The sequence below is a fragment of the Fringilla coelebs genome, assembly GCF_963513975.1.
Source record: "Fringilla coelebs genome assembly, chromosome: 9".
Lineage (NCBI taxonomy): Eukaryota > Metazoa > Chordata > Aves > Passeriformes > Fringillidae > Fringilla > Fringilla coelebs.
In genome coordinates, this window is record NC_140067.1 from 30,531,583 (window position 1) to 30,554,388 (window position 22,806).

The window sequence follows — 22,806 nt, forward strand, 5'->3', positions numbered from 1 at the left end:
AGAAGAGAAAGAGAGAGAAGAGAAAGAGAGAGAGAAAGAGAAAGAGGAGAGAAAGAGAAAGAGGAGAGAAGAGAAAGAGGAGAGAAGAGAAAGAGGAGAGAAGAGAAAGAGGAGAGAAGAGAAAGAGGAGAGAAGAGAAAGAGGAGAGAAGAGAAAGAGGAGAGAAGAGAAAGAGGAGAGAAGAGAAAGAGGAGAGAAGAGAAAGAGGAGAGAAGAGAAAGAGGAGAGAAGAGAAAGAGGAGAGAAGAGAAAGAGGAGAGAAGAGAAAGAGGAGAGAAGAGAAAGAGGAGAGAAGAGAAAGAGGAGAGAAGAGAAAGAGGAGAGAAGAGAAAGAGGAGAGAAGAGAAAGAGGAGAGAAGAGAAAGAGGAGAGAAGAGAAAGAGGAGAGAAGAGAAAGAGGAGAGAAGAGAAAGAGGAGAGAAGAGAAAGAGGAGAGAAGAGAAAGAGGAGAGAAGAGAAAGAGGAGAGAAGAGAAAGAGGAGAGAAGAGAAAGAGGAGAGAAGAGAAAGAGGAGAGAAGAGAAAGAGGAGAGAAGAGAAAGAGAAAGGCAGATGGATTTTTTTACTAGATTAATGAGTTAAAGTGGCACAATCCAAATCCCAGCCAGCTGAAGGGAAAGGGAGGAGTGTCTGTGAGCAGGGAGAGAAGGTAATGACATTGCTCCCCAGAGCACAACGAGGCTGAAGAGCAGCAGCATAAAAGAGTCCTCACATGGCACTTCACCCTGATGTTAGCCAGGATTGCTGGCTGACTGACTCAAACCACACTTACACCAAATTCTCTGGCCTGCCATGCACAGGGAACAGATTTCACACTTTCACAAAAGCACCAAGGAAAGGAGCAGCTCCATCACACATCTGCACCACTGTGCTTTGAAAGGACCCGAGACACACAGGTTCTAACAAAGGGAGGAGATAAAGTCATCTTCAAACAAACCAGCAATCAGTTAACATTCAGCAACAGGAAAGATCCGGGGCAGTTTCACCCAAGCACAGCCCAGACTGCCTTGCCAGTTACAAACTTATGAGATTGAGAATCACTGTAAACATATGAAATACGAGAACTTTGAAGGTGACAAAAACACTGGTGACAGCAGGAATTTCACACCATTGTTTTTGAAAGGCAAGATTTTATCTTTCCGGAAAAAACAGCAAAATGAGAGTGAGAAGGCAGGCACTTAACAGAAAAGGAGCAGTGAGCTCTGTTTGGGGAGCAGGAAATAAGACTGAAGGCAAACAGCATCACAAAAGGTAGGAGCAAGCAGCAAAAAAAAAAAAGGAGCATTTTTAAAAAAAATGCATAGTTATGTAGCCCAGCCTAGCACCTGTCAGGGAATTACAAGAGGCAGATGGCTACCAAAAGGAACTGGGACAGATTCTGTTTCAGTAAAGGTTGCTCCAATATCACTTTACATAAAACTTGTCTTGATCAGATGCAGTACAACTTCTTGATTTTTCTAGCAAGGAATGGAAGCACAAAGCACATTAACAAACACTAGAGAGCATCACCCACAGCACAAAGGTTAAATAAAGACTAAAACTGCAGAGAAACTCAATCTTGCCCAAAAACAGTTGACAAGTATTTGAAAGCAGAGACTGTTATGAAGACAGCACATCTACACTATCAGATATCCTTAGAAAATTTAACATCCTTTCATTTTTGGCTGATGTTTCCTTACAGATATGGGTATTTGGGCTTTTTTTTTTTTTTAAGCAGCACACAATATCCTCGAACCTCATGATCTCATTGGAAGCTTTTGTTTTCCTGAGGCGTTCATTCTCACTGTTCAGCCCTGTTGAGCTGTAACATTTATCAGGACAGACTCCAAAAGAGCTGCCTGCTCAGCTATCTCCTCTTTACTTACCTTAGAGATGATTTAAAATGTTACAAACCCCCTGTGTGTAGAGGATGGACCTGCAGTGACACATTTCCTTACTGCTGAGTAACTGATGTTTTATTGTTTACTCCTGCCAGCACCAATTGCAGTTTCATCTTGAAAAAAACATCATCTTTCTCTGCAAGCTATTGCAGAAGTCCTCTATCCATCCTCCCTGGTCTGTGCCCTGCCTCAGTGTCACCTCTCATGTTTTCCTTACCTCCTTGGTCTCTAATTGAAGAAGCAGGGAAGAAAAAAAAAAAAAAAAAGCTTTTTTTCACTAAAAATGCTACTGAGTTGACAGAGAGGAGCCATATAAACTTGCAATGTGCATTCCAGACAGGACAGTTCCATAACCTTCACTGCTCAAACAGCCAAGCTGCTGCTCCCTAAACTGTGAGATCATTTTTATTTCCACGCTGACCTAATCCTAGAAAGACTATGGCCTCGAGGAGGCATCACCTAAAACCACTGCTGCACTGATAACCTCAGCTGCACCACCACCAAGGCAATTCTCAGAAAGCCAATTCCACTAAAGTGTGCTGGAGAGCCACAGGAAGCTCATGCTGGGGGAGCTCCTCTCTCTTTCCAGGGTTTCCCTGGAAGGAAGCATCCTTCACACACACACAAGGTTTTCTGAAAGTGCCATCCACACAGGAGGAAGATGGCACAAGAAAGGCCACAATGCTGCCTCACAACTCTTCCCACTGCTACCCAGAGCCCATGAGAGGTTCAGAGAGGGAACCACCACTGCTGCATTGCAAAGAACTGACTGGGGAGAGAATCTACCAAAAAACAAACAGAATCACAGCCTCTTGCTTGTGACAGAGGGACCAAGAGACAAACTGCCCTCCAGGGGAGTTGCAGAAGTCATCCCAAGCTGACAGCAGTCATCCACCTAAATCCTGTAAGCCAAGGTAAATTGATGATGCCAGAATAATCCCTTGGAGACTGTATGCTCGTGGTCATTACACCCTCTGTGCTTGGGACTAAGACAGATTAATTTGCTACTGACAGGCGCCAGAAATCACAACAAGGGTTGTAATTTCTGTGGGATGGAGCAAGACTATAGGGGTCACTAAGGGTTTGTTGTCTCCACACCCAGGCTCTCATGTTTTCCTTTACAGGTTTCACTTTCTGCAGGCTTTCAGGACATGCAGAAGTAGCACAGAAGCAAGGACACTTGCTCATTGAGGGGAGGACTCATTTTCTCCTATTTGCACATAGTTTCAAAGAGCTATGCAAGCTGTGGTGCATTTCCCTCTCATGTGGTTTTCGTTTCAATTAAGAATATATAATTCTTTTAAGTTAATGAGGGTACTTAACTGGCAGCCTCCTTTGCATTTAATGACAAACTTTTTACAGCCAGAATTAATGTTCTCTGAGGAAAAAGGCATTTTAAAAACTTGGTTTAGGTATTTTTTTTTCCTCCTATGATTTTTCAAATAAGAGCAAAACCATACTCAGCTGAAAATGTGCGTCAGCTAAGACTAGTATGACTCAAAAACTCAGCCCATAACCGGAGGTGTTTGTTTATTTTTGAGGTATGGAGACATTTTGCAACTAAATACGACACTGAGTTTCCTGTAAGCTGCTTCCTTATATTGTGCATAACACTTTCTTGAAACTCAGCTTTTTTCCCCTTCAGACTCTGAGTTAAACCAGACTCATTTACGAAGCAAAAGGAGCTTTGCTAGTCAGAGAACTCTAGATAAAAATAAGTCAAGCAGGAAAATAACAGTAACAAAACCATAAGCTTCCCATGTACATACTGTCCTTCCCTCCGTTTTCCCCTGCCTTTCAGATTTGCCCTGTTTCTCAGCAGCATTACTATAACCAACATGACCATTATCCCAACTTAGAAATACCCCTATGTGTATCAGCAAATGCCCACAGCTGAAACAGCAAAACCACGTTTTGTGCTTTTGGAAAACATTTCTCCATTGACAAAGTGCAAATCCACACGAGAAGTGCAACTCATGGGGAAATTCTCCCTTGTCGTGGTGGTTCTGATGCCGACAGCTTTTCCTTCAAGGGGTGCACTGCCATCTACCCTGACTGTGGGCACGGGGCCAGGGCCACGTCCCTGTTGGTGCCCCAGTGTGGTTATTAATTGTTGTGGGGCTGTTGTGAGGGTCCCCAGGATGAGGTGAGAGATGAGAATTTGACTCCAAGTTCTCAGAAGGCTGATATGATATTATACTATATTATTATACTATACTATACTACATTATACTATACTATACTACATTATACCATACTATATATACTACATTATATCATACTATATCATATCATACTAATCATATCATACTAATATCATACTAATCATATCGTATCATATTATATCATATTATATTATATATATTATATACTATACTATATTATACTATACTATATTATACTATACTATACTATATTATACATTGTATATATAGTATATAGCATATAGTATATATTTGGTATTATATTTGGTATTGTATTATTTGGTATTATATTTGGTATTGTATTATTTGGTATTGTATTATATTATGTGAAAATGGTATACTAAAACTATACTAAAGAAAGAGAAAGTAGACATCAGGGGGGCTAGAGAAGAATGACAATAAAAACCCATGACAGACTCAGAGAGCCCGACACAGCTGGACTGGGATTGGTCATTAATTAAAAACAATTCACATGGAACCGATGGTGAAGCTCCCAAGCACATTCCAAGCAATCAGATAATTGTTGGCATTTCTTTTCCGAGGTTCCTCAGGAGAGGAGCCCTGGTGAAGGGCCCTCCCTGCCCGAGGCGGCGCAGCCACACGTACCTGTCCACTGGGGCGGGCAGCGGCAGTTGTAGGTGTTCACCCCGTCCACGCACACGCCCCCGTTCAGGCACTTGTGGTTGGGGCAGTCGTCCACGTTGTGTCCGCAGACGCTCCCCTCGAAACCTGGACAAAGCAGAAACAACAGCAGGCTGAGAAGGGCTTCCAACCTCTTTTGGGGAGAATTCACCCCTCACGCAGCTCCCCCTCCCTTTTTTTTTCCTTAAACATTTGGCCTGTTCACCTGATCCTGATGAATCCCTGTAGGAAAGACATTTTGTGCTGTTCTTGTGAGCCAGCAAAGGCTTCCTGAAGATAAGGAAAGCCCCGTCTCTCCATCGAGGAACACACCAAGGCTATCCCCATGACAACGAGATGGAAGAGAGAAAGTTGGAAGATCCGGACTCTAGCTGGCTCACAGGATGACGTGGCTCCTGGTTCACCTACTGAAAACTTTGTTTCTTTCTTATGACCAATGGGCAGTGAATGTGTCTGTTAAGTAAATGTAAATATCTTGAAAAACTATAAAGGCACCATGTTGCTGTAATAAATCTCTCTTAGGCACCCCTCTGATGGAATCGTGGCGCTTTGTGCCCTGCTGTGACATATCCCCACCTAGCACGACTTTGCTAATAGCATGAGGGTCAGGTGACACAGTTAGAACACTTCCCCCGTGGGTAGGGTGGCCAGCTATGCTTTCACAACCCAAAGGACACGAGGAGTTTCTCTTTCAGTGACTGAGAAGCACTGTCATTCAAAGCAAACAAAGTGAAGACCAAGACATTTTGATTGCCATGAGATAAACTTGTCACTGCCCACCAAGCATCAGCCAGGACAAGTTTTTCCCATGATAAGAAAGAAGTGCTGGCGTGCATTTCATGGATACCTCAGCACAGCCCGCCTTGGATACGTCAAAGAAAAGTCTTTCCTTTGAAAAGGAGCTTCTAAAGTGCCTGATCTGGCTCTCTTCAGTGTCAGACAAGTCAGTCAACTGACAAATCAGCCACCACCCAAGTGATGCTTACATACTAAGCCCTGCCTGAAAAGCAGAAGAAATCAGATACCCTTCCCCAATGAAAATCCAGGCTCCTAATGAACACACTGACAAAACATTCTTGCTAGAGTTCCCTCTCCTTTTCAAAGAAGGAGAAGTGGGGACATTAGGGAAGGGAGCTGTCAGTGATGTGTCTTCCCCTTGATTTCCCCTGCTGATTTATTTCATGCTTCATTAAATAAACCTGCCATTTCTGCTGGATGAGAGAGCTATTTATCAAAGCACAAGTGGAATGCATGCTAATGTGGATGAAGTAAATGATTCCAGAACACACATGTTAATTTAAAACACCAGCCCTGCCTCTTCACTGCTTTGGAATGCAGTATTAACATGACACAGTTCTCTCATCCAAAATCATGCTTTAGCCCCTCTAACTCTGATGCCCTATTCCAGATGCTTCCATAGCATCTGTGTCAAGTCACACAGACCCTCTCAGCAACATCTGGTCCAACACAGATCGTGCTGTGTGGCACATGAGACAGAGACTATAAAGCTCTGAGCCAGCTTCTCCAGACTGCTGCTGCTCTCAGGAGCCCTGAGGTGATTCATGTGCATTCCCACCTCTTGAACTTCTCCAGCTCTACAGAAGAGCTGGGACGTTCCAAACTGCATCAAGTGCATTAGCATCAGCAAGGAACAACAGACTCAACATTACAAAACAAACAAACAAACAAACAAACCAAAACAAACCCCAAAAGTACAAGCCCTTCAATATTACTCCACCCTTTCAAAGCCCTTCCAACCCCCACCCAAGATGCTAGAAATTTTGTGACAGCAGGGAAGTTTAAAACAAAGAGGAAATTTGACATGCTTTCCTAGAGTCCCAGTCATCACAGCAGCACATTCCTGGCAAAAGCTGCCGAGGAACAACCACCAGGGAAAACAATTAGCTTTAGATCCCCATGTTTAAAGTGTATGAAGCTACCAAACCTGAGCAAAGACTCAGCTGTAAAACACAGGGGTGTCCTATCAGCTTGTGTTTCAGCTTGGGAGGAATCATCCCACTGACCACATATTGCACTCATGCCAGCACGTGATCAGCATGGAAACGCACCCACAACCACAAAGACAAAAGGTTTAAGTTCTTATCTCCTCAGTTTGTATAATATGAAGACCAGCCCTACTTTCTAGTAAACAAATTTCTGACAGCAGGCATTTAAACTCCCTCACTGTACTTCGCACAAATTTAAAGAGGCTCAATTCTTTCCAGAATAAAGCATGGAAGTCATCCCACTACTAAAATCTCACCAAGCCGTCCTATATTTTCACATTTTAACCAGTTATACTACCAAAGAGCTGCTCTGAGATACCTCAGGTTTTCTCTAGCTGGGTCCCAGGGTCTAATTTTGCAGTTATATAACCTGACTCTCTTCCAGAAAGCCACTGAGCTCAGTGTTTTAATGTATTTGGACACCTGACACTGCTTCCTGCTCCCCCCTGTGCTGGGACTCACATTTTGTCCTGTGTTTCCTCCCTGCACGAGAGCACTTTGCAATCCACATCCTGACTTTTGCTCCATATCTCAGAGCACATCAAACTAAGGAATGGGAACCTCAAGGGGAAAAGTGTTCCCACTGCTAACAGCATGTTGCTCTTCCCCTAGTACACAGACTGACACAAGCAGATAACTTGATTCCTATGTCATCTGAAACCTCCACCCCGTTATTGAGCAGCTGATCCAATTCCCTCCAAATCTTAGTCCTTTAGCCTTATTTCAACCTATCAGCTACACCTCAGACTTTCTAGGCTCATTTCAGGCCCAGTTAGTAGTGAGGACATGAAATTAGAACTGAAAAATATCATGTTATTTCCAGACTTAGGGCCTGCTGACATGAAATCAGGGATGTAGGGAGCTAAAACCAAGCCGGGCTACTCAAGGCAGCACCTGGGCTGCTCACCTGGAGCAGAGGGGCACCCACCTGAGCTGGGCTCAGGGCTGCAGGCAGGAGGGAGCTCAGAGCCCAGGGGAAGGTGCTCATGGCCAAGCCCCAGGGCTGCAGGCAGGCAGGGAGAGGCTCAGAGCCCAGGGGAAGGTGCTCATGGCCAAACCCAGCTGCCCAGCACGGGGAGCTCTGTGTGCGTGTGTGTGTGAGTCCCCAGTGGTGACACTCAGCCAGGAACCAGTGAGAGGTTACTTCCTCTTCCCAGGAAGTGCTGCAGCTCTCATAAACAGCTGAGGTTACTTCCTCTTCCCAGGAAGTGCTGCAGCTCTCATAAACACCCGCTGCAGCCTGACAGATCGCTTCCTGAACAAGCCCTTGGAATTCCCTAGGGTCCTTATCTTAGTTAATGGGTAATTATTTTGATGGATAACAATGAATAATCACTTTCCCAGCTAAGAACTTCCTCTATTGACTTGTTTAACATTCCATTAAAGGTTAGTTGCCAAATGAAGTCCTTTTTTGTCAAATATTTATAACTACTAGCTCATTCTTATATTCAAAGGAGTTGGTAATGCTTCAGGTTACGTCTCCTACAAGGAATTTTTTTTCACTACTACACTGTTATGATTGACCTAACATGCTCACTTGCCTACAATCCTGTTCCTACCTAAATCAACAAAGCCCAGAGGAAAAATGATTAAGCCAAACGGATAAAAAATGAGGTTACCTTCCAGACAGGTGCAATACCAGTAGTGTATATGTGTAACTTCACTTGGTGCTTGCCACCAAATGCTGACTTAACACACATGACTTCATGGATTACCTAATGCAGGATTTGTTTGTGTACATCCACAAGTGACATGGGAACCTGGGAATTTGAAATAGCAGCTGGACTGCACTGTACATAAACAGTACTCGTGTGACAGCAGAAAAAGCTGCTGTGACACACACAGCTCAGGATTCTAGGTTCTTCCTACTTTTCCAAGCTCTCATTCTCACCTATCTGTACTCACAAATAGATTAAATCACTGAAAAGCTAAGAAGGAACCATCTACAGGAAACAAGAACCCATTTCAAGGCCAGTAGTAGCCTAATTATGCCTAAACTGCTGCTTGGGCACAGTTTCTTCAAAGTGTGACTTTTACAGGGGCCAAGACGCAAAATCCTATCAAAAACCACTCCAGCAGTTTGGGATGTAACTGCCTCCTGCCTGAACACTCAGCAATGGCAGCATCCTAAGGCAGTCCAGAAGGGCCAGAGCAATTCCATTTATAGTCACAGTATCGTCGGCATTGCTCCAATTCAGAGAGGGAGTCTGAAGTGGAATTTCTCCTCCATAATCTTGGCACTGTCTTCCAGAGGAGCAGCCCTTGTTCACATCCTCCCCAGGCGTGACAGGCCACCATTTCTCTTCTCTTTCTGTTGACCTTTCCTTTCCAGACAGAACCTTTTCCAACACTTCAGAAATTCTGCTCTGCATGGCTGGCTGCCCTGCCTTTATCAGAGAGTTTAATGTAAGCATTTGGGCCTCTCCAACAGCTCCCTTTTTTGCTGTTTTTCAAATGACTGTTTAAAAAAAAAATCAAGCTAGCAAAACAGCATGGGCAACTTAAACAAATACAGGAACCAGAAAAGCAAAGGCTCTCAGAGCCACATTAACTCACCCCCACTATACACACTGTGTAACAAGTCAAAGAAGACAGCTAATAATCCAAAACGTGTGAGGAGTGTAGGTGTGTAACTGTTACTATAGTAATCTCATTTCCATTTCCTGACCGTATTTCAGCCAGCCCACACACTTGTCTAAGGGAAAATCTGCTCCTACTCAGTCTCGTGACCTGTAAGAGAATCTCTAAAGCAAACTGTCTCACCAGCTTGACAGGATCAAGCCCTTCCAACTTCATCTCTCTCTCTTCTTCCTCCCACCACACTGCTCCTGCACGAGGCCTTAAAGTCCTTGAACTGGCTAAACAGATCTGGCTTTAAAGGAAATTCTGTATTTCTAGACAAGACTGTTAATCCAGAGATACTTGGTTTATCATTTCATTTTAAAAAGATGCAAAGCAGAAAAGCAATAAATTCCTCCAGGGCAATGGCTGGTTAAGGCCCTGCATTTTCAAAGACTCTTTCAAAGCACTCTCCCTCCAAGCACAGTTAGAATAATCGCTTTCAAAAATAATGATCCATCCTTCTACTTTTAGACTGACTTTGCTAAATTCTTCAAAGTCACATGCTTGCTCAGACAGCCCAGAAAGTGGTTGTGCAGACACTAAGGTTGGCAATGTACATTTAAGGCCATTTGAGCCAACACTTCAAGACAAGGGTCTTCAAAAAGAGAACAGTTTTCACAAGTTCTAAATGCCCTTTCCACACAGACCTGTGACTCCAGATGATCCTCATGAGAACACAGCCACTCTATATTCATCCCAAACAGTCCATGGCAGCTGCATCTTTCACATCAGTAACAGAGACATGCTTAAGGGAAGAGAGTTTACTTTTCTAGATTACCACACACCAAGGCTGTGTGTGCCAAGCTGCAATACATTCAAGTAGGAAGTCTAGTCAAAAGCATTTCCAAACACTCAGTTTCCCATGGAGTTGAATTACTCAGTTAAAAAAAAAAAAAAAATCAGACTAAAAATACCCTGAATATGCAAAGACAGCTAGTAGGGCCCTGTGGTCAAGGCTGACAAGTGGATAGGGAGGAGGACAGGATGAGACAACATCCCAACCAGGTGACACTTGGTCACTTGTAGAGGTGACACAGAACAGTGCAGCCCCTGATCCTGAGCTAGCATGTCACCCTTGTTATGCATGAACTCAGGGCAGCTGACAGCATCAGAAAACAAGCAATCAAAATTCATCAGGAGACAAAAAGGGTGTGGTGAGCTGGAACTGATACCCTGTTAGATTTGGAGGAACTGGAGCAGGAAAAAAAAAAAGAAGAGAATAGAACTTAGTGTGTCTTAGGGCTACAGACGGAGAAGGAAAAAGACACATGAGCATTCTTCAAACACTGAAGTTACCTGAGGCCTTTACTGACACAAAACCATGTGTTTGTAGATGCTTGTGTTCATAGAATTTCACATTCCAAACGGGCACTGTGAGATCCCACCCTAATCTCCTTGAACCCACCTCGCAGCCTGCACCTACTTGATTCTCTGACTCCAACTGGGTTCCAAAGACATTTGCAATTCCTGACCGTCTTCCCCTTCCTTCCTTTGCGTGTGCTGAAATCCCAGCACTCAGAAATGAATGAATAGTGCAGGAGCACTACAGAGGGATTTGTCCCTGCCAGCTGCCAGGGCACAGAAACGCCGAGAGGAGCGCACACCCCAGGAGGAGCTCTCTGGAGGAGCAGGCAGGAGTGCAGACCCCAGGAGGAGCTCTCTGGAGGAGCAGGCAGGAGTGCAGACCCCAGGAGGAGCTCCCTGGAGGAGCAGGCAGGAGTGCAGACCCCAGGAGGAGCTCTCTGGAGGAGCAGGCAGGAGCGCAGACCCCAGGAGGAGCTCCCCGGAGGAGCAGGCAGGAGTGCAGACCCCAGGAGGAGCTCCCTGGAGGAGCAGGCAGGAGTGCAGACCCCAGGAGCTCTCTGGAGGCGCAGGCAGGAGCGCAGACCCCAGGAGGAGCTCTCTGGAGGAGCAGGCAGGAGCACACACCCCAGGGGCTCTCTGGAGGAGCAGGCAGGAGCACACACCCCAGGAGCTCTCTGGAGGAGCAGGCAGGAGTGCAGACCCCAGGGGCTCTCTGGAGGAGCAGGCAGGAGTGCAGACCCCAGGAGGAGCTCCCCAGAGGAGCAGGCAGGAGTGCAGACCCCAGGAGGAGCTCCCCAGAGGAGCAGGCAGGAGCGCAGACCCCCGGAGGAGCTCCCCAGAGGAGCAGGCAGGAGTGCAGACCCCAGGAGGAGCTCCCTGGAGGAGCAGGCAGGAGTGCAGACCCCAGGAGGAGCTCCCCAGAGGAGCAGGCAGGAGTGCAGACCCCAGGAGCTCCCCGGAGGAGCAGGCAGGAGTGCAGACCCCAGGAGGAGCTCCCTGGAGGCGCAGGCAGGAGCGCAGACCCCAGGAGGAGCTCTCTGGAGGAGCAGGCAGGAGCGCAGACCCCAGGAGGAGCTCTCTGGAGGAGCAGGCAGGATTGCAGACCCCAGGAGGAGCTCTCTGGAGGAACAGGCAGGAGTGCAGACCCCAGGAGGAGCTCTCTGGAGGAACAGGCAGGAGTGCAGACCCCAGGAGGAGCTCTCTGGAGGAGCAGGCAGGAGTGCAGACCCCAGGAGGAGCTCTCTGGAGGAGCAGGCAGGAGTGCAGACCCCAGGAGGAGCTCTCTGGAGGAGCAGGCAGGAGTGCAGACCCCAGGAGGAGCTCCCCAGAGGAGCAGGCAGGAGTGCAGACCCCAGGAGGAGCTCTCTGGAGGAGCAGGCAGGAGCACAGACCCCAGGAGGGGCTCTCTGGAGGCTCACCTGGCAGGCAGTTGCACTCGAAGGTGAAGTCGCTGGTTTGGTGGCAGGTGCCCCCGTTGAGGCAGGGGGACGGCGAGCAGGGCACGTAGAGGCTCTCGCAGCGGGGGCCGGTGTAGCCGGGCCGGCACTGGCAGCGGTGGGAGCCGGGCAGGTTGACACAGGTGCCCCCGTGCTGGCACAGCCCCGGCGTGGCACACTCGTTCACGTCTGTCTCACACCTCTGGCCCGTGTAGCCCGCCAGGCAGGTGCAGGAGAACTTGTTTCCAGACACGGTGCACGTACTTCCATTGGCACACGGCTGGGATGTGCAGGCATCGATCCACTGGCATTCCTTCCCTTTAGGAAGTGAACAAAAGGTTATTTCTGTAGAAAACAGTATCTCTTTTCCGCTGCCTCAAAATCATTACTGAATTAAAGATTTACATTACTACAGGAAAACTGATGTCTGTATTTTACCGTGTTGTATCTGAAATGGAAATAAATTTGGGGTTACAGCATGAAGCCATTTACTGGGTCGCAGCAAGATACAGGACGTTGTGATTTATAAAAATGACCTGAAGTCATACTACACACATTGACAGTCACTCTTCTTCTACCTCCCCTTCGAGAGTGAAAGGAATAAATTTCCACGCTTCCCCTCAGGCATCAAAATATTGTTTTCCCATAGACAGATTTTGCTGGCTAAATTTGCCCTTGTTTTAAACTAGACTCTGAATTCAAAGTGTAACAGCCACTCCAGAGTAGTTTCTGCATTCAGTTTTCCCATGTGGACAACTCCACAAGAACCAAATATTTTTCTGCTTACGTGTAACGGGTAGGGAGTCTGATTCCCTATTCCCCTTTGCTTTTTTTGGTCATGAAGTCATTTAGACTTCCTCTCATTTCCTGTGCCGGACCTCGAAAACTTGAGAGCATATTACAACCGGCCCAGAACATTCCAGGGTGAAGCTGTTCCCAAAGGAGGGGATCTGGAGGCAGGGATGCAGAAGCCCACCTGTGAAGCCCGGGAGACAGACGCACTCGTACGTGTCCTGGCCGTGGGGGTGACAAGTGCCCCCGTTCAGGCAGGGCTGGGACACGTAGCAGAGGTGAGACTCTGAGTACTGGCACTCCTCCCCCGTGAATCCTGGGGCACACTTGCAGGTTGGCTTTCCTATCAGGGATGCAGCTTCACAGGTTCCCCCGTTCTTGCAGGTGTTGCTCTCGCAGGGGTTCCTGTACTGACAGTAGTCTCCGAGGAAGCCTTCTCGACACCTGCAAGAGAGGAGAAATGAAGTGGGAAGAGTCCAGGAATGAAGTCCCACGACCACCAAAAGTCTTGAAGTTTGCCATAATTGATGGTGGCACTAACAAAGCCCAAGGCTGACGTCACACGTGCAACAGGGACTTCCTGTGGGACTGCCCCAAACGGGAGCAAACTTAAGTGCAAATGGTGAAATCGCTCATTGCAAAATAAATACCACATTCAATCAGGGCTGTATCAAATGCAGAATCATGTTTTTGCACTTCCCTCCAAAGCTTCAGTGAAAGCCCAAGTGTTAAAGAACTGCAGAGTAACAATGCCTTCCACCTACTCCCATCCTAACGAGCACCCTTTTCTAGAAGAAAATCAAGCAGTTTAATAAGGCATTAACAGCAGGTATCATCCATCTTCCCAGAACATTTATAAACATTGTACAAACGCAGCGTCTGGGGACCTGGAGCTCTGCAGCAGCTCTTTCTGCACGAGGCTCCCGTGAGACAGGAATACACTGTTATCCTCATGCTGATAAGTGCATCTGGGACTGGGACTGGCTGCAGCCTGCACTCAAATAGCAACACAAGCACTGCAGTCAGGTCTCCCACGCCCCTGGCGAGCACCCTAACGACAAGGTCATTGTTCCTCTGTCTCCCACAGAAAAACGAGTACACACACACTATCTGCAGCCAGGGCAGTACTTTATACAAAGATCTCCAACTGCAGAATAATTGCAGTTACTTCTCTCTAACCTAAACTTATGTCAATACAGTCTGACTACGCTTGTCAGCTGTAATCCATCTTTCAACCGGCCTTTGTACTACAGATTTACCATTTAACTTCCAGGGACAGAGGATCCAGGCAAGCAAGGCTGCAAAGCCCACCTCTGTGCCCCCCCAGGTCCCTTGGCTTCTCTCAGGTAGCAGAAATCTGCAGGGCTACATCCTGGATAAAAACAACACCTAACACACAGGACTGTCCCCCTGCAGCTCCTTCTGTAGTGCACAGCTGGTGAGTAACCCAAGAGACAGCCCAAGAGAACATGTATTTCATAGTAAAAAAAAAAAACAGAGATGAACATTAGATATGCTTTGTTCCAGATCAGGAAAGGGGTAATTATTAAATCAGTGAGTTACTCATATCTGAAGGGAGGAGATTCCAGCTGCTAGAAACACACAAAGTCTCTAGTCCTCAAGCAGGAATGTAACAGTAAAGAAACTGCTTTTTTCCTTATGCTTTAAAAGTGTATTGTAGATTGGAGGAAGAAAAAAGCAAAACCACATCAACAACAACAACCCCCACCACCAAAAAAAAAAAAAACAACAAAACAAACCACCAAACAAAAAAACATCACAACAAAACCCCACAACTAACCAGACAGGCTCTAAAAATTAGTTGAAAAATCAAAGAATGGACATGAAGTTGTTTGACAGAATCCTACAGGAATCTGCTTTTGTTCCTATGCTATTCAACGCATCTATTGATTATTAACAACGGAAAACATCAAAGCTGGTGAAATATGTAGGTAGGAGAGAAGACAAGTTGTTGATAGAGAGCAGCAAGGCAGTCAGCACCCAAAATGCACTTTAGCACTGCAAAGTCAGACATCTAGAAACAAAACACATAGGGCATCCACCCAAAACAGAAAACTGAGCAGGGAACAGCATACTTGCTCCAGGGATTCCTAATAGCCAGATAAATGTGAATTCCTAGAGTGACAGTTTGGCCAGGGATACTTTACAAGTACAAATGGCAAATATCAAGAAGGAATAAATGAGATTATGCTACACCTGATAAATGCTTGGCACAGCCCCTACGTCAGTTCTGGTGCTTGCTCTTTAAGAGGGAAGAGCTCAAATGAATTCAAAGAAGCCAACAGTAATGATTAATAGAAAACTCTGGCCACAATGAAGAGCTCAGGTGGCTCAGTCTATTTAGCAAAGGGAAAAGGGAACAAGACAGTTAATCAAAAGCTCCAAGTGTCCCCTATGAAACACAGATTTAACAATTCCCAATCTACAAGATCCACGATAACAGAACAGAGCATTTAAAACTTTAAGCCAGATGAATTGACTTCAGAAACAGGGCAGTATCTTCATTTTCAGACACAGGCTTGTACACAGTCTCTCAGCAGCAGAGAGAAACAACTGGAAGAACGCATTTAAGGTTGCAGTGGAATTTCTCCATCACTCATGCTTGTTTAAAAGAGCCCCAGGATTGGCTGTTCAGGGAGAGTATGCACGCTAGTTCAAACAAAGCTATTCAGAGAGGTTATTATCCAAGTTATGCAAGGGGCCATTCTAGATGACCACAACTGTTTTTTCTCATGTTAAAATTTATTAACTGGCTTTAGCCATCTGGCTAAAGCAGGAAAGTCATACGTGCACAATTGTAATTTACCATTGCCCACGCCCAAATTAGGCTCCTTTCACCATACCTTGGTACTTTCAACTTCATGCCCAAGAGTAGACATGAAAGGAGAGATTTTGCAGGGCACGGCAGGATTAATAAAGTCACAGAAAGCAAATCCTGAGACAGCAGCAATGCAGAATATCCTCTGCCTCCTGTGCCATGCTCGGTGCAGCAGCCTAAGGCTGCGGGTCAGCGTGAGCCACGGCCACATCACACGAGAGGCAGTCCTGGGCTATTCTGGGCCTAACCACACGGGCTATAGGCTTCCCTTCACATCCAAAATCTCTCCTTGGTTGGCTTGGAAAGCAGTCCAAACGCCAGCGGGCTGCAGCACGGCTTTGCAGGATCCCACCGAGCTCTGGCAGCCAGCAGAGACAGCTGTGCCAGGAGCTGGAGCTCAGCTCGGCTCCCACGGCTCCAGAGCCTGCTCCCAGAGCTCTGCCCCTGCTCAGACACTGGCTGGGCAGCCACAGCTGAGCCAGGTCTCTGGGCAGCGCTGTGAGCCCATGGCTGTGTCAAGACAAGCTGAACTGCAGTCCCAGAGTCTCACAAGGCTTGGTCACAGGGATTTCTCCCGGTTTCATCACTGCTCCAAGCTCCTCAGACACTGCAGCACACGGAGCACTTGCAGCTCTCTTTACGACAAAGGAAAGAGCAACAAACCAGAGCAGCACTGAACTCCACCTAGGCTCTCATCAGAGCCCCTCCAACTGCACCAGCAACTGCAAAATAAATTCTAGGTGTGTTTTGGTTTAAGTGCCAAAGCGCTTTTTCATTGAACAGCTGTAAAGCAAACCAGAAAGTTTAGAGGAACATCTCATGGTTTGTCCACAAGTAAATAAACCCCCAAAACACGCCTTCTGTCCAGCTCCTAACACTCAGGGACACTGGAAGGTGCATTTGGCTGTTGCCCCTAGACAAGAGGGAGAAGGGAGCCTAAACACTGATGAAGAGCATTGCTGGTATGAATTAAAAGGAAAGCTGAGATATGTGCTCTGAGACAGCCATCACCCACAAACAAACAGCCCAGCATTTTGTACACAAATGTTCTGGTGCAAAGTTGAGGAGCACTCCAAGACCAGGCTTGTTCTGGTATCTTCTGAGGCTAATCTGAGAAAAACATGGGGGAGTGCTCCCGACAGGGAACAGCAAAACCTCTTTTAACTTCAGCTCTTTTTATCTGGCAGGAGGGATGTGCCTGCCCATGGAAAGATGGTAGGTCAGGTACCCATGGCTCTTGTACCCACCACTTTGTTCTCCTCCTGGAGAAGTGCCTGGTCACAGGAGTGATGCAATTTTGCCCTCCAGCAATTCAGTGCAATCCATTTTGAATGTTAAAGAGCAAAAAACCTACAGCCCAGATTTTCAACCATGTCTCCTGTCAAAAACATTTCTAGGCACAAATACCAGTAACTTAGTTCTAACTGCAAATATTTGCTCCTGATTCATGCTGGGCACCGCATCATTTCTCTAAGAACTGAGGCAAACACTGAAAACACAAAGTCTAAGTCCAGACTTTTTTATAGGATATGATTAAACTCAACAGCAGCTCCAGCTTCCCACCACCCCTGCTCTGCTCTCATCCCAACCTACTCTTTCAAGTTCTCTTTAGAGAGGAAAAAAAAACCCCACTTGTCTACAGAGCAGCTTAAAATTGTAGCAGCTTGTGTCAGCTCCAAATGACATGATCAGAACAGGAAACCAAATCTTTTCCAAATAAAAGCCACTGTTTCTCCTCAGTTTTCCATTTAACACTCAGAAAAAGAAACAGGAAGATGAAGTTTGTTCTGGCACTTTCTGGAAGCACATGAGGTCTCTCAGCCTACTTCAACAGGAATTTAATCTTTTAAGAACAAATTTCACATACAACTTAATTCAAATCATGATTTCTGAAAGCTAGAGAGGTTGAAATGGGAAAATGTCCTGTGGGCTGCATCAGCTATGCAGCTGCTTCTAATTAAAGCTTCTCCTTTACTCTCTCTGGGCTACTTTCCAGCACAAATACTTTAGAGCTCAGCCTTTTTTTTTTTTTTTTCCCTCCTCCTTTTCAGCTCCAGCCTGCATTTGCCTTAGCTCAGGCTCTCATGGAGCTAAACAAGAGACGTAGAAACAAAACGAAGGTATTTATCCAAATTTGAAGTATCCACAAATCCAGAGAAATTCACTCTAACAGCCCAATGCTGCAAGCCAAAGCAGAAGACTCACAAAAGCTGTGCTTTTGGTTCCTCTGCCACAGAACTACACCAAAGTTACCTTCCAAAACTTCATTTTCTCCTGCTTTCAATAGACTTCTGGAAAATATGTCTGGTCTGTTGGAAAAACTTCCTCATCTGCTGTACTACGTCTGCCTGGGCACATTCACGAGCCAGCCTCTTCAAATGCACCTTATGGACAATTTTAACCAGACTTCCAGATGTTTGATTTTCATGGGAGTTTTCTACCCAGGCCCATGATATCATCTGGAGATGCACAGAAGAAAGCAGATGGTTTTAATTTAAAAGGCAAAGGGAAGCATTTCCTCGTAGTCCTGCCTCTCCCCCCTCCAACCCAACTCTCCTCCACTTGGATTGGAAGACGCTTCATCGACGACGCTAAAAAATTCCCTCTGCTGACTGAGGCGAGAAGGGTTACAGATCTTAACCAGACTTCCCTCTGGCTCCCGGGCTCTGACTCCCACACCTACACCTCCTCTCAGGAGGGAGAACAGGATTCTCTGGTTAGCTTTACAAACGCTCCTTCCCACGTCTCGAGGCGCCCATTGATGCGTCATACCCCGAACGCGAGCGCCGGGATGGGACGGCCTCCCTGCCCTGCCTTTAAAGCAGCACTCAGCCATTGTTCCCAGCACACAGAAAGAGCCACTCCACAGCAGCCACACTCTGAACAGACAGGGTTTAACTCAGCTTTTTTGGCCCATGGGAGCCCTGAAGGGCTTTTGGTGCGCGCAGGTAACTCACGATAAAAAATCCTGACTGAAAATCGCTACTCTGTTCCCAGAATCCAAGCTAGCTGCGCTGTACTCTCCCCTTTTTCCTCTGCCCTGGTCTCAAGGGTCTCCTTTAACTTCTGAAAGGAGACAGAAGGAAACAGAAAAGGGCAGACCATTCTCAGAAAGGGACAACTTCTCAACTTCTGCATTTAGCCTCTTCTGGAAAACTCTCAGACCTCATCCTGCTACAAGGTCTCCTATGGGCATTCCCCATTCACTAGCCGAGGAGTGATTAGTCTCTCGAGACAGATCCCAAGCAGATATCAGCTGCAGTCTCAGAAGCAGTTCTGCAGTCTTGGATCTTGCCTCTTGCCTTCAGCCCCAGAAGTCCTCTTAAATCCAAGTCAAAATTCATTTATGAAGGTCCGTCTTGAAGGAAAGGTAGGTCAAAAAAACCTTGCAAAGGAGGTGAAGCTACTGGCAGCTAGCACTAAGATAGAAACCCCTTACTGCTATGCCATTGCTGCTTTGAGTTTAGCATTTTTTGGAGGTCCTCCTGTTGCCAATCTACACATAAACTGTATCGTGCTATGGAAAAGGTGCACAAACTTCAGCGAGAGAAACGCTGCTCACTGAAGAGACAGAGGCACACAAAGCTATGCAAACCCTGGCAGCCTGGGGCAGGAAAGGATGAGCTGCAGGAGAGTGTCCTTTTGGCACTCCAGTGTCCCCATTTGACTGAGCACAGCTCTGAGCTTTTTTACACCATCAGGAGTAACAGAAGACCTCAGTGTTAAAGCAGCGCTTGGCTCCACAGAGGCACAGCCATCCCTTCTGGACACACAAATTGCAACAGTCCTAAGGTCACAGATTCAGTCCTCAAAGCCTGCCAAGCACAAGAAGCAGCAAGGCCCAGTTTCCTCCCCGAACCTTGCAGCACCCCTGTGTCAACTCCCTTCCCACTTCTGCTTCTCCCCCTGGCACAGCCTTCCTTCTGCTCCCTGCCACTGGGGTGGGAAGCTGGGAGAGGCCACACTGTGGAAATCAGTCAGGAGACTCCCTGCTCTTGGGCCCTGCCCCATTCCAAGCAGAGGCACTGCCCCATCCTGCAGGGAGCAGATCCTCCTGCTCAGAAAACAGCAGGCAGCGATGCCAAAAGCCCTGCTCTGCTTGTCCTTGAAGCAGCTCCCTGTGCCCACACCTTCCTCCCCAGCCTGCTGCAGCTGCAGAGACGCTGCAAGCTCACAGCTCTGCCCCCTGGACTCTTCCCACTGCTGCTTCCCAGTCATCAGGCACAGGGAGACAAGAAATTGCTTTGCTGTGGTGCTCACAATCAGCATTGAGCAGCAAGGAACCGTCACCCTGCTTCTCCTTGGATATGAGAGGATACAAGAAGGTCCCTTGGTGTTTGACACACTGACAGTGTGTAAAAGGCTGCCTAGAGAGGCTTTGAGGGGGAAAAAACCCCACTCATCAGGACAACAAAACACCCATCACAGTGCAAAGCAAAGCCAAACTCCAAACTGAACCTGCCTTTTGTCAAAGCAGGACCAGGAAAGCCTGGAAGGACAGGTGCCCTCCAGTGCTGCTGCAGATACAGACAAATTCTGTGGAATAAAGCCTGCATCCCCACCATGAGAGTCCCTGAATGAGGGTAGGAAAGAGCTCTCACACGCACAAAAAAAATCTGTCTTTGGAAGATGCAAACACAGGAATGTGTAATTTTCTAAATATAAAATCAAGGTCAGAGGAGGTCAGTAACTTTGTCAGCAGTGCCACAGAAGGACAGCCATGGGCCAGCAGCGTCACCAGGGGAACAGAGCTACTTAAAGGGCACTCACAGCAGCAATCTGATAAAGCTCAACCCCAGCTTCCTCACAGGGGTCACACTCACTGTTCCCATAACAGATGCCAGACACACCACCATGAAGGTTTCTCAGCAGAAAACCAGCTTTCCTTTTAACAGAGTGGATGCTACAGGATGTTCAAAGGAGCTGCTTCAGCAATATGCTGCCATCCACTGCTGGGCCAAACACCCAGACGAGGTGTTTGGTTATCAGTGCTTACTCATATCTTATCACATTTGGTTATTGCTGATGCAGGTTCTCCCTCAGCAGTTCACCTTGGAGACAGCAAGGCTGGCGGGATGGCCCAGCCACACACTACAACAAACAACTCAGCCAAGAGGAGATACAGAAAGAGGAAGAGAGCCAGTTATAATAACTTATTGCCCAGCAAAGGAAGTACTGCAGATAACTTTAAGAAAGTGGAAGGGGTGGAGATGCTGCTAATCATTGAGAGATCCTGCAGCCTCAGAAGCCAAGCCACTTGCTTTAGTAATAAATTCAGTTTCCTGAGCAAAACATTTCTACTCTCATAACCATCAAAAATTCAGAAAGTCATTTAGGTTACTAAACCGGAGAGAAAGTTCCCCTATTCAGAGTTCCTCATAGTGCAGGAAAGAAAAAAAAAAGTTAAAACCAAAACAGGATGCTAAGAATCAGCTTGCTAAAGGTAGAGACTCCACAATTGAGGTGGGTTTTGCTACTTTGTTCCTTCCTTTCTGCAAAAAAGTGTTCTCGAGGCAGAACTAAAAGGCACTTACTAATCTCTGTATACAGCTCTTTGTTAGCCTTTCCAGTTAATACAGCACCTGCAAAGGAGCTGAGCTGTTTCTTGAAGGAGGGGTAGGTCTAAAACCAGCAAGAACACTTTGCACAACAAGGAGGAAGGCAACGTTATTATTGTACATGTGGGCTAAAAAAAAAATGTACCGCTGGTCAAAGCTGCCACTGTAACGAGGGAAATGCGTCAAGATCTGGACTGCACTACAAACAGGGCAGAGTTAATCAGATGAACCAACAGAGGCTGTAAAAAGCAATTGTTCAGACATGGTTAAGAGGAACATGCAAGTTGGAGAAAATGTCCTGAGGAAGGTAAAAGCAGCACCAACATCAATGCCAGCCTTGTTTATTACCTCTATTGTGACCTACATACTTCGGCTCCAGACTAACACGCTTAAGTACACACCAGAAAGACCTACAGAAGACACCCATTTCTTGTTTCAGACTCAAAATAGAAGTGAAAAGCAGGAAAAGTTCCTGCTCTCTTTTCAGAAGGGCAGCTTCTTTAAGCTTAAATCAATATAAAAGCCTGGAAATGAAAAAAAAAAAAATAGGAACCAGCAAGAGTTAGAAATTTTAGAAGACACTTACAGGGAATAACAAGTTACATATTTGCTTTTCTGTGGCCTTTCTGCACATCAGGTATTGATTTGAACCTGAGGAGAGTCTCCAGTTAGATGATGATTTCCCCTTTGTGTGCCACAGGTGCAATTTCAGTACATCAAGCTCTATGTACCACATTAATAGAGAACTAAAGGTTGTGGTTAGGGAAGATGGAAGCGTAAAGAAGTGTGAGGAGCATAGTTCTGTGTTAGCCAAGCCAAATCAACAGCACAAAATTCACTAATATTTAAAGAAGGCTGGCACTAAGATAGTGTCTTAGCATGCTAGAAAATGACACAACTTGAACTGATGCAGTAAACAACCTCTAGAAAATAATCGGGTTACTGCAGACGTAGTAAATTAACCCAAGCAAAGAAAGAGGATTCATTTTTTGGCAAAATAGCGCTTTATTTAAAAAAATAAAATAAAATACCTAAGTACTGTAGTTTGAAAGGTGAACTGCATTTAAATAGATGTGATGTTCTCCAGATAACACACACCCTGCCAAAGCTCCTGCTGATGAGCTTCCCATGCAGCAACGAAGTGAAGATTGGTGTCAGCATTGACCAAAATCAATTTACAAGATGCAAACAAATGTGGATGTTTGGTTGGGGGGTTGTTAGTGTGTTTTAGCAACTCACATGTATTACTTGCTCTCAAGCAGTAGGAGGGAATTGGCACCCTCCAGAGTGCAGAACAGTTCTGAAAAACCTCAAAAATATTTAAATTGAGGCTGGAGCTCCATAAAGTAAGGTGAGCTATTAAGATGGAGAGCAAGTTTCAACTTAGTTTGTGGGTCTGGAAACAAGGTACAGCGTTTACCTCTGCGATGGGTTTGGCCTCAGTTCCCAACCTAGCGCAAAGAAATCCAACAGACAAGATCCAAACCCAAACACTGAACAAGAATCCCAGATCTCTACATTAC

At 46.2% G+C, this 22,806-nt stretch overlaps 1 protein-coding gene across 3 annotated transcripts in view; it reads right to left on the minus strand.

Moving 5' to 3' along the window:
- NOTCH2 (notch receptor 2) overlaps nucleotides 1-22,806 on the minus strand; it is an 89,482-nt gene that overhangs the window by 55,702 nt on the left and 10,974 nt on the right. For all 3 annotated transcript variants that reach the window (XR_014616373.1, XM_084211165.1, XM_084211164.1), the window contains exons 3-5: nucleotides 13,071-13,330; nucleotides 12,077-12,412; nucleotides 4,690-4,812 (exon numbers count right to left, since the gene is read on the minus strand). Coding sequence is in view for 2 of the 3 variants with exons in the window: in XM_084211165.1 (XP_084067291.1) it covers nucleotides 4,690-4,812; nucleotides 12,077-12,412; nucleotides 13,071-13,330 (719 nt within the window). In the remaining variant the exon portion in view is untranslated. The remainder of the gene's footprint in view (nucleotides 1-4,689; nucleotides 4,813-12,076; nucleotides 12,413-13,070; nucleotides 13,331-22,806) is intronic.